The 14,766-nt window shown below is 42.3% G+C and overlaps 1 protein-coding gene across 1 annotated transcript; it reads left to right on the top strand.

Annotated features, from left to right (window-relative positions):
- Window positions 1-8,246: 8,246 nt before the first annotated feature.
- Window positions 8,247-13,834, top strand: LOC127531694 (adhesion G protein-coupled receptor E3-like). The gene is given in 10 exon segments (XM_051941529.1): window positions 8,247-8,319; window positions 8,483-8,655; window positions 8,744-8,929; window positions 9,420-9,623; window positions 9,730-9,971; window positions 12,615-12,681; window positions 12,845-12,936; window positions 13,303-13,462; window positions 13,616-13,672; window positions 13,781-13,834. Coding segments are annotated over 10 exon segments (1,308 nt in total).
- The last annotated feature ends 932 nt before the right edge of the window (window positions 13,835-14,766 follow it).

The following is a 14,766-nucleotide window of genomic DNA, read 5'->3' as shown; positions in this document are numbered from 1 at the left end:
GCTAATAACGGGTTTAGCTGTTGTAACGGCTGAAAAAAGTGCGGGGGACAGAGGGGACAGATGTGGAAAGTGCGGGGGACATGTCCCACGCGTACCCCGCGTCCGTTACGCCCATGTGACCAACTACCTATCAGATCTGGGGTGGCCGCAGGGGTGGCCAATGAGATTTCAGGGGTGGCCCCAGCCACCCCAGGCCACCCCCTAAAATCGCCATTGGCTTTGACACGGGTATATGACTGATTATTTAATATTTGTTTATGTTATTTATTTTCTATTTTGTTTGTAAATATGTACATAAATAACTATAGGAGTGGTGTACTGAGATGGAGTAGGGGAAGGAGGATTAAGCTTAGGCTTCGTCCTACTCCTTTATGGATATGTGGAGTGGCATTTTTTTCTTCATATGTCCAAAATAAAAACTTTCATTCGTTCATTTTGCTGACAGATGCTGCCTCGTCCTGCTACATGCTGAAGTCTTGCCTACATCTTCCCCTTTTCACTTCTGAACCTATCAAACACCTCAAGTCAGTGAATTTGCATTGGTTTTTGCATTTCCATAATCCCTTTTGTGAATACATTTGTGGGTGGTGTACTCCTTTTTTTAATGTGTAAAAACTTCACACAATAAGAGCTGATCTGCAGACTTGACATGGGAACGATGGACTGTGTCTTGCCACTACTTCTCTGTAAGTGAATTGATATTTTTGTGCTCATCTTGGAGAAATTTAGTTTATCAGAGGAAATCTTTTTTTTAAATTAATGCCAGGGCTCATTTATTTGGATAGAATAAGGTTTATTTATTTTGTCAGTTTTTATGTCACTCATTGACAAAAGAAAAAAAACAAGAATTCAATGCAATACAAAAAAACTTTCCAAACTTCTGAATGAAAGGGAGCAGAAAGAATAATAAATGTATGCAATCTGTCCCTTTATAACAATGACTTCACAATGAGCACTAAAAACAAACAAAATGACTGTAAAGTCTGAGAGGCCTGCAGCCGCTCTCACTCTGATCAGAGTTTTCTCTCAAAACAAACACTATGATGCTCTTATTTCATTTCTTTGTGCTTTAATAATATACTATTTTTAATTATGTTTTTAAATTGTCCATTTTAGATAGACAGTGAGGATCAATAATCTCAATCACACATTGGTAATTTTTATGATTCATGCCTTTAATGACAGTTCTATAAAGATGCAGCTGGTATTTTATGGTAAATGTGAACGTGGTGTTAATTAAACCAGATGTCTTTTGGTATCAGTCTGTTGTTTGCAGTTAAAATGTATAATTTTGATGCATCAGCAACTTCTTCACTCCAGTGTTTTTCCTGTTGTTAGGTTTGCTTGTCATTCCGGTCTTTTGTGATTTCCCTCCAGGTACGAATGATTTTGACTTTCACAGTGACACACGAAACAACACAGCTTTTAACAATGGATGACATAGCCCTCATGTTTTATTGTGACCTGCAGGTTCCTGTGATGGATACACCACCATAAATGAACCATGGCGCAACGTGAACTTCAGATCGAAGTCTTTCCCAGGCTTTCCTAAAAATGATTCCTCACTTGTTAACCAATGGTTGCGCTTCACAGGGATTGGAGGAGACAGAATTGTTACAAAATGTTACGGGCCAAATGCTGGTGGCACACGGTCTGCAATTTTTATTCCATTTAAATATCCAACCGTGATGTCTGCTAACTTCAAGACAAGGACAGCTCGAGCATCTGCATTTTCCTGTGGTGATATATATGTACCAATGACGGTAGTTTGGTGCCCTGGAGGATTCTACGTGTTCAAATCATCACCCCACCCAGCATCTTTTCTGGGTTATGTAACCTGTGAGTTGTAGCTTCCTGTTGTAATCATATAGCTTCTGTTTCTCTGTGAATATATAGAAGAATTGTACATTACACGCAGATTTCAGGGAAATCAAACTTTTGACGACTAGCTGAACTTTTAAACTACTTATTATTTGTTGTGCAGCTGTTTGTAATGGTCGTGTATAAGAGGAAGGGAAGGTATGACTGGGTCATGGAACTGGTAGCTTCAACAAAACTATGACATGAGATGCTCTTTTAACGCTGCTTGACTGAGAATAAGTAAATATTTCATGTCTGGATCCACATATGATATGGTTCTAAGACGATTTCATTTGCACACTAATTAAGTCCCAACAGATACAATGTTGGTAAACAGTTGAAAAGGTTTTATTTCGTTTTGTTTTTTTTATTCTCATTAATTATATGATCATGCTATAATCATTTTATCTCTGTTTAGATCATCATGACTGTAATCAGGATTCCTGTGGGCCATTCGCTGGGTGTACTCAGAACATACCCGGAGGCTGTGGTTGCATTCAAGGATATGAAATCCCCTCAACACACCTGCCTACTGCTGAGTCATTTGGTTGTACTGGTAAGTACAGGCAAAAAATTGAACAACCATGATGTCCTCTGAAATTGTGGGTGGTAATTATTGTCACCATGAGTGCATAGACATATCTGTAATGTCTTATGTCTATAGTGTTTGGGTTGCTTCACTATGGGGAGAAAATGAAGAAAACTTTGCTACAAATCAGTGAAGAGATGCATCAAGAGGCAGCATGTGCACAGCGTGTTGATATCATGTCATTTTTTCAGACATTGATGAGTGCAAGAGGGACCCGGGCATCTGTGGTCCGGCCTCATGCTGTGAAAACACTGAGGGGTCATACCTGTGTGTGACGTGTGATGATGGACTGACTGCAACAGAACCAGGAACTACAGCAGATCCAGGAAATACAGCAGATCTAGGAAATACAGCAGATCCAGGAACTACAGCAGATCCAGGAACTACAGCAGATCCAGGAAATACAGCAGATCTAGGAAATACAGCAGATCTAGGAAATGCAGTAGATCTAGGAACTACAGCAGATCCAGGAACTGCAACAGATCCAGAAACTACAGCAGATCCAGGAACTACAACAGATCCAGGAACTGCAACAGATCCAGAAACTACAGCAGATCCAGGAACTACAACAGATCCAGGAACTAAAGCAGATCCAGGAACTACAACAGATCTAGGAAATACAGCTGGAACAAGCAACTACTGCGAAGGTAACATTGACAGGCAACATCTTCTTTTGTCTGTCTTTCCTGCACCTATATCACATTTATGGAGTTTGTTTCTTCCTCAGATACTGCAGAGTGTTTCAACTGTACTGCCTGTGGTCCTCTTTCTGTCTGCACCAACATATCTGGAGCTGATGTGTGCACCTGCCTCCCTGGTTATCAGCCCATCATACCAGATGTTGAAGCCAGCATCAATAATCCATGCACAGGTGCGTTCTCTTGGCCACTATTTGTTCTGCTTATGGCCACATGTAGAATAGGATAGAATAAGTTTTTCACATTTACAAAAAACAATGGATAATCAGTTTGGCACGCGCTGTATGAGCAGCAATAGAAGATAGATTATAAAAAGCAATATTAAACACAGATTAAAAATATATACAACCGAAATATACACCCCCTGTCAAAAGTTTTGAGACGGATTCTAATTTATTTGAATGAGAAAGTGTCTCAAAACTTTCAACAGGGGGTGTATACAGAAGAGAAAGTATGGACCAGAGATATGAACAATACACAACCACAAATATTGCATTTAAACATAAATGGAGGAGATCCTCAATTTACGACGTCCTCGACTTACAACGTGTCGTCATTATGTCAGAACTGGTTATGGGGATCCTCGGTGTACGACGTATAGTGTTTGTTGTGATGAATACGTCGTCACACGGCGCTATAAGACGGCTTTGTTTACATTTGTCGGTTGTACGCCACCTTGGATTGTGCTGCATTCACCAACTTTTTGGTCTTCATTATTGCTCCCAAGTGCAACATATTCTGTTACCTTATTGAAAAATGACTATACATGCATGAAAGTCATTGGCATTCTTGACTTTTCCGAAGAACTGGTCGATATTGTGACAGCTTTGTTTACATGTTTGCCAGAGTTCCGTCTTATGGTGAAGGTCGGGCCGTAGGAACAGAACTCTGATGTAAGTCGAGGATCCCGTGTATTGCACTTGACCATGAATATTGCACTTGTACACACGTGGACAAAATTGTTGGTACCCCTCAGTTAAAGAAGGAAAAACCCACAATTCTCACTGAAATCACTTGAAACTCACAAAAGTAACAATAAATAAAAATTTATTGAAAATTAAATAATCAAAAACAGCCATTACTTTTGAATTGTTGATTAACATAATTATTTAAAAAAACAAACTAATGAAACAGGCCTGGACAAAAATGATGGTACCTCTATAAAAGATTGAAAACTATTTGACCAGAGTGACATGATTAACTCAGGTGTGTCATTTAATTGACATCACAGGTGTTTCCAAACTCATAATCAGTCAGTCTGCCTATTTAAAGGGAGACAAGTAGTCACCCTGCTGTTTGGTGAAAAGGTGTGTACCACACTGAACATGGACAACAGAAAGCGAAGGAGAGAATTGTCCCAGGACATCCGAAAAAAAATGATAGACAAACATCTTAAAGGTAAAGGCTATAAGATCATCTCTAAACAGCTTGAAGTTCCTGTGACAACAGTGGCTCATATTATTCAGAAGTTCAAGACCCACGGGACAGTAGCCAACCTCCCTGGACGTGGCCGCAAGAGGAAAATTGATGACAAATTGAAGAGACGGATCGTTGGAATTGTATCCAAAGAGCCCAGAGCAACCTCCAAAGAAATTAAAGGTGAACTCCAAGGCCAAGGTACATCAGAGTCAGATGGCACCATTCGTCGTTGTTTGAGCCAAAGTGGACTTCATGGGAGACGACCAAGGAGGACACCACTGCTGAAAAAAACTCATAAAAAAGCCAGACTGGAATTTGCAAAAATGCATGTTGACAAGCCACAAAGCTTCTGGGAGAATGTCCTTTGGACAGATGAGACCAAACTGGAGCTTTTTGGTAAGGCACATCAACTCTATGTTCATAGACTCAAAAACCAAGCATACGAAGAAAAGAACACTGTCCCTACGGTGAAACGTGGAGGAGGCTCAGTAATGTTTTGGGGCTGCTTTGCTGCATCTGGCACAGGGTGTCTTGAAAGTGTGCAAGGTACGATGAAATCTGAAGACTATCAAGGCATTCTGGAGAGAAATGTGCTGCCTAGTGTCAGAAAGCTTGGTCTCAGTCGCAGGTCATGGGTCTTCCAACAGGACAACGATCCAAAACACACAGCCAAAAACACCCAAGAATGGCTGAGAGAAAAGCGTTGGACTATTCTAAAGTGGCCTTCTATGAGCCCAGATCTGAATCCCATTGAACATATGTGGAAGGAGCTGAAACATGCCATTTGGAGAAGACACCCATCAAACCTGAGACAACTGGAGCTGTTTGCTCATGAGGAGTGGGCCAAAATACCTGTTGACAGCTGCAGAACGCTCATTGACAAATACAGAAATCGTTTAATTGCAGTGATTGCCTCAAAAGGTTGTGCAACAAAATATTAAGTTATGGGTACCATCATTTTTGTCCAGCCCTATTTCATTAGTTTGTTTTTTTAAATAATTATGTTAATCAACAATTCAAAAGTGATGGCTGATTTTGATTATTTAATTTTCAATAATTTTTTATTTATTGTTACTTTTGTGAGTTTCAAGTGATTTCAGTGAGAATTGTGGGTTTTTCCTTCTTTAACTGAGGGGTACCAACAATTTTGTCCACGTGTGTAGGCATGTGACATTATCATTCAGAGGGGAGGAAGAAGACATTTAACAGCTTGTGGATAAAACCTGCTTTTGAATCTGTTGGTTTTGGCTCTAAGTGTCCTGCAACATCGACCTGAGGGGAGGGAGGAGAAAACCGAGTGTCCTGGGTGTGAGAGGTCTCCGGTGAATCCTCTGGCTTTGCTCTGAAGTCTGCCGGTGTAAATGTCTCGGGGTATGGCAGCAGCTGAACCACACTGTACAGCAGTAGGTTAGTAGGCTCTCAGAGGTGGAGCGGTAAAGGTTTATGAGCAGTTTTTACGGAGATGAGTTTCCTGAGGAACTACAGTCTCTGTTGGGCCCTCCCCACCTGGTGTGTGATGTGGGTGGGCCATGTGAAGGTCACTGTCAGGTGAAAGTTCTAAATGTGACATCAAGACCTGAGATTAAAATGTGTGCTGTGAAAATGAGAGCCACACAGCCAGAGAGTGGGACTGAATGTATTTTTGTGTGTTGCCTCTTTTCTTTTTCTTTTTTTCAGATATTAATGAGTGTTTTGAAAACTCTACTGTCTGTGGACCTGACTCTGACTGCATGAACTTAATTGGATCGCACAACTGCACCTGCCTCCCTGGTTATCAGCCCATCATCCCAGATGTTGAAGCCAGCATCAATAATTCATGTACAGGTGCGTTCTCTTGGTCACTGTTTGTTCTGCTTATGGCCACATGTAGCACAGACTGCAGTGTTAGCAGTGTTGCTACAGGTGCCACACAGCGAGAGAGTGTGGGGCCAAATGTACTTTTGTGTGTGTTGTAATTATTTTTCTTGAACAGATATTGATGAGTGTGCTGAAGACTCTGCTGTCTGTGGACCTCACTCTGACTGCATGAACTCAAACAGATCTTACAGCTGCACTGACCTCTTTAATTATCCGCTGAATAGCACGGGTGTGTTCTCTTGATTGCTGTTTGTTTACATTCACTGTGTTATTTAGATGTGCAGCATTGTTACGACCCCGGCTCCAAGGGCCGTAAACGTTGCGGTGCACAAACCAGGGAGAACGTTTAAAAGTCCAAAAATCACTATATTCATTTTAACAACAATTAAAAAACGGAGTCAGTGCAGGGGACGGAGCGAGGGAAAGAGAGAGAGCCCAAGCCGGCCCACTGCTCCAGCCGACCACTCTCTTCAGCTCAACAGCGGAAGCCAGCCTTTCGCCTCCGGGACCTGAAGTCAACCTGGACCCCCTTGGTTGCCTCCTGCCGTCAGCTCCCTGAAACCAAAACACACACGAGATCCACCACCCTGGCCACAGGCTGGGGCCGTCACAGGCATATAGATCACAGACACACAGAAACTTCCTGACCTGTGTGTTCTCTCCTCCACAGATACAGATGAGTGCAGTGAGACTCCTGATATATGTGGTAAAAATGCTGAGTGTACTAATGTACCTGGCACCTACCATTGTTCCTGTACTGAAGGACTCTACCCCTCAACTGGAATCTTCTGGGAGAAAGGCGTCTCATATTGCAGAAGTGAGCATTGTCAAACGTAATAGTTAATATTAATGAAGATATAAAGTGGTCACACACAATATTTTTGTAAATTATTGGCAGGTCTGGAAGTTATTCTAGATGAAATCAAGCCCCACAAGGTAGGATCCACTGACAGTTGTTTTTTAAAAGACTATTTTTCATGCAATACATCATAAAGTTCCAAACAAATATGCAACTCCTCTCAAAAGAACTGTGATATTTCAGGATCTTGACTGAGAGTAAATTAGTTCCATTAAAAAAGTCTCACTACTGTGCAATGAAAATGTTGTGACTTTGAGATTAGAAAAGGTTACAGTGTACTTTCCTTTGAACTGAAAGTGGTCAGATAGTTGGTATACAGTAGATAAATACTGAACACACACACATTTGTTTCAGGGACAGACAAAGGAAAGAACTTTCCTGAACATTATGGATGAACAACTGAAGAACACAAACATCATCCTACCAGAGGCGGTATGTAGTTATAAACTTGCTCTGAGCAACAAATGCAAATCACAGCATGGTGTGTTTTCAGTGTGGAGACTGAAGACACAGTTCCTGTATGTAATGTAACACACAGCAATAATGCTTCATCTTCCCTCTTCTTTACAGACGGTAGCAAACTGTTTTTCTGCACTCATGGTACGAAACACCCAACAGAATTCCAACTTTATACCATATCTTATGTGTGCATGTGCATTTATTGATCCACTGACTTAAATTCCTGCAGGAAATAGGAAAACGTGCCAAGACACAAACTGTGGGCAGTGAAGGAGACGGAGAGACTGGAAGTTACATTCTTGTCATCTTAGACCGCCTAGTTGCTGCGATGGTCCCACCAACTGAGAGTGACATCAGAAAAGCAGTGAAGACTCCAACAGTGGGTGAGAAAAGCTTCATTATTGTCTACATGGCCCATATATAAAACCACAGTGAATATAAAGTAATTCTTATCCACATCTAAGATTTGGACCTTCTGATCATTACTCCTGAGAGTCCATACAAGATGGATGCCCGCCTCTCTGTCCAAAACCTGACCATGGAAATCAACATTGGAGCTCTAGCCAGCGCCAACAATGGTGAGAGAGTGGATTGGAAGAAAAGATGATAGAATAGAATAGAATAGAATAGAATAGAATCAGTTTATTCATCCACGAAGGGAAATTCAGTAAATTGGTTGATGACTGCAACCAAGAAAAAAGTAATATTTGTTCATTTCTTTTGTGGTGTGGACATCCCCAGGTTCTGCAGCTGCTGCCTTTCTGACACTGAATGGGCTGGAAAACCTTCTTAGTCATCAATATTTCAAATCAGAGAACAAGACGGAGATGTATTCAGATGTTTTCACTGCCATATTACCCAAAACAATCAACACCAACCTCACAGATCCCGTCAACTTCACCATCTTCCACAAGGTGCTGCTGCAGCATATTGATTGTCCTCCTGTGTGTTTATCTAAAAACACTTTTCATGCTTTCAGTCCATTTCTCTTGGTTTTTGCAGAAAGTACCCGAATCAGGAATTGCCACCTGTGTGTACTGGGAGTGGCAGGAGGATGATGGAGGAGAAGGTGGAGAGACCTTTCGTTGGTCAGTAGACGGCTGCTGGGTTTCACACTCGGAGGAAAACCACACGGTTTGCAGCTGCTCTCACCTTTCTACCTTTGCCCTCATCATGCAGATTGGGGAGGTATTTGCAATTTCTATCTATGTTGTAAAAATACCTTTTGGTCAGAGACACAGTAGAGGATTCTGAAACTCCTGTTTTAGAGTTATACACACCACTCTTGTTGTAGATCTAATTTATCAAGGGTGAAGTTGCAATTCCCCCACCAATTTACACTAAAAACGTGATTTTGCATATTAAAGGAAATTAGAAAAACTGTCATCTCCCAGTTTCTAAAATATTTCCTTTGTGGGACCTCCTTGTCAGCCCACCTGGATTTGGACAGTTTATTCCATTTTTCATGGCAGATGCTTTCAAGTTTTTGGGAAATATTGTGAACTGCCACCTCTAAACATGGTCCATAGTCTAAAAATAGCCTTTTGTTGGCCAACCCAGTGCTGTGAAGGAATCTCAATATGTGTCCAGCACTTACATGCATTTTTCACCCTTAAAATTTTCTCATGAGAACAACCCAAGATCGTGTCCATCAACATCTGTCTCTCTGCATTTTCAGCCTCCACCACAAAGTGATTTCTTAGAGTGGCTGAACCGGATGTGTGTGATTGTCGGACTGTTCTTCTTTGCGTTGGCCATCCTCACCTTCCTCCTGTGCAGCTGGAACCCAAAAATCAACAACACAGCTCGCCTTCACCTCTGCCTCAACCTCGGCTCATCTCATCTGCTACTACTGTGGAATGACAGATTTCTGGATGACAAGGTACAATCAGACTGAGACACTTCAACATCTGTGTAGTGAAGCTGAGCTGAAGGTGTTTGGAGAACGCTCTGATTGGTTTCAACATTCCCTTTCTGTGTCCCTACAGCTGGCCTGCACTGTCATGGCAGGACTTCTCCACTTCTTAGTCGTTGCCAGCTTTGTGTGGATGCTGCTGGAGGCCCTGCAGCTTCATCTGCTGGTCCGAAGGCTCTCCAAGGTGCAGGTCATCCAGAGAGACGGTCTCCCCAGGCTGCTGCTCTACCTGATTGGCTACGGAGTTCCGTTTGTGATTGTGGGCGTTTCTGCGCTGGTGTATTCTGATGGATACGGTGCTACTGAAGCACAGGCGTAAGTAGAACAAACAGGAACTTAGAATAGAACAGAATAGAAAGCTTTTAATTGTCATTAAACACACACAATGCACAACATAAGTAAATACAAGAAGAAGAACAAGCATGACAACAACAAAGGGCAGAGTTGTTGTTGAGGGAGCATGGCTCAGTGGGTAGAGTGGCCGTCTTGTAACTGCAGGGTTGCTGGTTCGATCCTCGGCCCGTCGTGCTCATGTTGATGTCCTGAGCAAGACACCTCTGTGTCGTGGTTAGCGCCTTGCATGGCAGCTTCCGCCATCAGTGTGTGAATGTGACGTATCATGTAAAGCGCTTTGGATAAAAGCGCTATATAAATACAACCATTTGAGGTTCAGGACCTCCTCTCTCATTGTTGTGAATCAGCGCTACCACAGTGGTGTCATCTGCAAATTTGACAAAGATGTTGCTGTTGTGGACTGGAGCACAGTCATGGGTGTACAACATGGACTGAGCACATAGCCCTGAAGGGCCCCAGTGCTAACTGTCAGGACTGAGGAGTGATGAGGCCCTAGCCTGACTGAGTAGAGACGGTTGGCGAGAAAGTCTCTGATCCATCTGCAGGTGTGCTCGCCGCTACCCAGGCTGTGCAGTAAAGACATCTGTCTGCTTGGGAAGAGTGTATTAAAAGCAGAACTAAAGTCCACAAACAATGGGTGCCTTTATAGCTCAACAGATTAAGCATGTGAACCGTGTGTAGCCTGGGTTTGATTCTCGCTCACAGCCCCCATTCTTCTCTCTTGTTTCCTGTCTCTCACTTTGTCTATCTAATAAAGCCGAAGAAGGCCATAAAAATAATATTTTTTAAAAAGTCCACAAACAACATCCTTGCATAACTTCCAGATTGTTCAAGCTGTTTACACACTGTGTGGAGGGCTCTGTAGGCAAAGTGGTGCTGATCAAGGCTGGGAGGTAGTGAGGATTTTATGTGCTTCACCACCAGTCTTTCAAAGCACTTCAACACAGTTGAAGTGAGAGATACAGGTCTGTAATCATTCAGACTGCTGACCGACTGCTTCTTGGGGATGGGTACGACAGCGGCAGATTTTAGGAAGCTGTAGACTTTGCAGACAGCCAGCGAGAGGTTAAAGATGGTAGTAAAAACCCTCAGCCAGCTGGTCTGCACAGCTCCTCAATACCCTCCCCTAAACACAGAAGGAACAAACAGCCTTTGATGGATTCACACTCTGCCGTCCTGACCTCCTGAGGGCCAGGTTGTCAGCGGGTAGCAGCTTAGGGGAACCGTCCTCCTCATTTACTTCAAACCTGGCAAAGAACTGTTTAGCTCCTCTGCTAGGTTTGTGCTGGTGCAGGTGATGGGAGTTGTTTATGTTAACAAGGACCCAGATGCTCTGTCAAACACATCGGGGATTTCTCTCCATGAAGTGCCCCTCACTCTTCCTTGCATATGTTGCTTTCACCCACTTAATAGATAGATAGATAGATAGATACCTTTATTAATCCCACAGTGGGGAAATTTACATTGTACAGCAGCAGATAGGGCATCGAATAAAAGAGATTGCAGCACACAGTGCATACATATATAAATAAGAATATTTTCTTCAGAAGAAGAAAAGAAAAGAAGCAGTATTTACAGCAAGACTTTTTGAAATTGCACAGCGTCATTATTTACACTTCCTATTGCACAGTTTGTAAATGGGTGAACAGAAACTACTGGGAGCTTGATTGTAAAGTGTGACTGCAGCAGGAAGGAAGGAGCTGCGGTATCTCTGCTTTAGACATCGCGGGTGAAGCAGTCTGTCACTGAAGGAGCTGCCCAGTGATCTTACTGTTTCCTGCAGGGGGTGGGAGGTGTCCTCCATGATAGACAACAGCTTTGTCATCATCCTCCTGTCTCCCACCACCTCCACAGGATCAAGGGGGCAGCCCAGGACAGAACTGACTTTCTTTACCAGTTTGTTTAGTCTCCTCCTGTCTGCAGCCGTGATGCTGCTGCTCCAGCAGACCACTCCATACATGATGGCTGATGCCACCACAGAATCATAAAAGGTCTTCAGAAGTGCTCCCTGCACCCCAAAGGACCTCAGTTTTCTGAGCAGGTGGAGTCTGCTCTGACCTTTCTTGTAAAGTGCGCTGGTGTTAGTAGTCCAGTCCAGGTTCTTGTTTAAGTGAACACCCAGGTACCTGTAGGAGTCCACAATCTCAATGTCCGTTCCCTGGATGTTCACTGGTGTAGAAGTGTGTCTGTTCCTGCTAAAGTCCACCACCAGTTCCTTGGTTTTCACCGCATTGATCTGGAGGCTGTTCAGCAGGCAGTCCACAAAGTCCCGGTTAAGTTCTCTGTCCTCCTCCTCATCTCCGTCCGTGATGAGGCCGACGATGGCAGAGTCGTCAGAGAACTTCTGTAGATGGCAGTTTGTGGTGTGATGGGAGAAGTCTGCAGTGTAGAGGATGAAAAGAAAGGGGGCAAGGACAGTCCCCTGTGGGGCCCCCGTACTGCAAACCACAGTGTTGGACATATAGTCCCCTGCCCTTTTTCAGGTTGGATCTGGCTGAGCTGGATAGTTCCATATTTCCAGACTTGAAAGCAGAGTCCCAATTAGCTTTCATGCTCTCCTACGTTCTTTTCACATGACAGATTGTGTGTTTGATTCTGCTGCAGGTGCTGGCTCTCCAGGCAGCGTAACTTCAACTGGGCTTTAACAGGCCCAGTGATTGCTATCCTTGGAGTGAGTATGCTGCATATTAGCAAATACATCCAACCTATTGCAACAAAATATAGGAACTCAACTTCCTGTTATTGACTAAAACTGTGCGTCTGTGAAGTTATTCATATTTCCTTACTTTCTGTAAGATCTCAGCTCAGCTTTTGTGCTTTTCTTCTTCTTTAAGCTCAATTGCACTTTGTTCTTCGCTACTCTATGGAGTCTGAGACCCACTTTGGCCAACATGAAAAGTGATGTTTCCCAATCCAAAGACACCAGGTAGGAATGTTCAAGATTAGTTCATATTTTCCCCCCGACTTTCAGGTTGTTACAAGTATTACAAGTTATTTAGAATCTATTTGGTAGTTTTATGCAGATACTTAATTTGATATTCTAACATAAGTTTCATAGAGTTAAAAGTAGCACATACCAGTGGCTAATGGCATTTATTGTTGTGCTAAGATGTTTGGTAGATTTGGAAATGGAACGTGAAAGAGACACAGTTTAGGTCAAACCTTAAGTCAACACATTGAGATGCATTGGAAACATGTGAACACTTACTTAATTAGGAACATTTTGTCAAGTGGTTGTTGAATCTCAGCATATGATGAAGCGTTAAATCTTCTGTGTGTGATGTTCTTGCAGGATAATTGTGTTTAAAATCGTGGCCCAGTTCGTCATACTGGGCTGCACATGGATTCTGGGTTTGTACCAGACAAACCTTTTCTTCCAGGTCCTCTTCATCATCTTCAACTCCCAGCAGGGCACCTGCCTTTACATCGTACACTGTCTGCTCAACAAGGAGGTAGTGCTTCATCTTTATCTTTCTAATTCTCACTAATTTCTGTGTCAGACTTACTTTTTAGATTGTGATGTGCATGGTGTAGCACCTTTCAACTTTGCAATGCATTCAGTGTTTCCTGTAGAACTGAACTGTTGAATTGTTTCTGTGTTCCAGGTGAGAGAGGAGTACAGAAAGTGGCTGAAATGCTCCTGCAGAGAAGACAGAACTGTGGTGAGTCTCAGAAAAACCAACACATTATTCTAATCAGTCTTACTAATCATTATCAAGTCCTAGAAGTTTTTTAAGTTCACAGGCAAACTGATTATTTTATTTCAGCAGAAGGATGCACCTTCAGTCACTGAGGACTTGGACAAGCCCGAATAACAGAAGTGAGAAATGAAAGGATGATGAGTAATCCTGATGAGGGGAAAACAGGGAGAGGAGAGACAGAAAGGAGACGAAACCATCTCTAGCAATTTATTATTTATTCTTTTTATCAATTCCACTTCTTTGCATGTAGACGGTTTATCCACATGAGCCTCTACAGCTGGTGTGTTTTATTGTCTTAAGGTTCTAGTTTGCTCTTGTAGGGTTGGAAGTTAAATGGTTTTAATTGAGTTTGAATACTGTGAATGGTAAAGTAAAAATTCTACAGTAACTATCACAAGATTATTTAGATCTTACTATTTGTGTAATATAATATTACAACAGTTTATATTGTGTTAACTGCATCGATTCGTAAGATTTTGCTTATTATATGTGAGATGTAGCTCGTGTAACTGCACAAATCAGAGTTTCTATGATTTTCTTAGTCCTTGTACATTACTGATTTATCCAGAACACACTGAAGGCCCATATTATTAGCAGCTCTCACAGTCCTACCTGACAGCTGTGAAGATAATGTAAATTTGTGAGCGTCTCATTTGTTTGGGTGTGGAAGTTTTTCCCAACACGCTACAGCTCACACCCTCACACAGCCACCATCTCAGAAAAACAGATCCTCTACAATGTAAAAACATTCAGGTCTCAGTTGTTTCTTCTTCTTAACATTTGCATTGCATTTACCTGCCAGCTGGGACACTCTGGTGTGTGTTCAACTTTACAAGACAAATTTGGCATCATTTACCTCTTATACTACAGATGGGCTCAGAAACTCTTTCAACTTAATAGTAAAGACTGAAAATAAAAACCCACAGACCTAGTTTAGCCTCATTTATTTTACTATATATCCCTATCAGACATGGATGTATGCAGGAAGAGAAAACCGTTTACTGCTGTTTATCATCTTTGGAAGGCACCAGTGATGTGTCATCTTCATTTTTAAA

Source organism: Acanthochromis polyacanthus, chromosome 21 (assembly GCF_021347895.1).
Source record: "Acanthochromis polyacanthus isolate Apoly-LR-REF ecotype Palm Island chromosome 21, KAUST_Apoly_ChrSc, whole genome shotgun sequence".
Classification (NCBI taxonomy): domain Eukaryota; kingdom Metazoa; phylum Chordata; class Actinopteri; family Pomacentridae; genus Acanthochromis; species Acanthochromis polyacanthus.
Note: the sequence above shows the minus strand (reverse complement) of the source record. Positions and strands in the feature narration are given on the sequence as shown.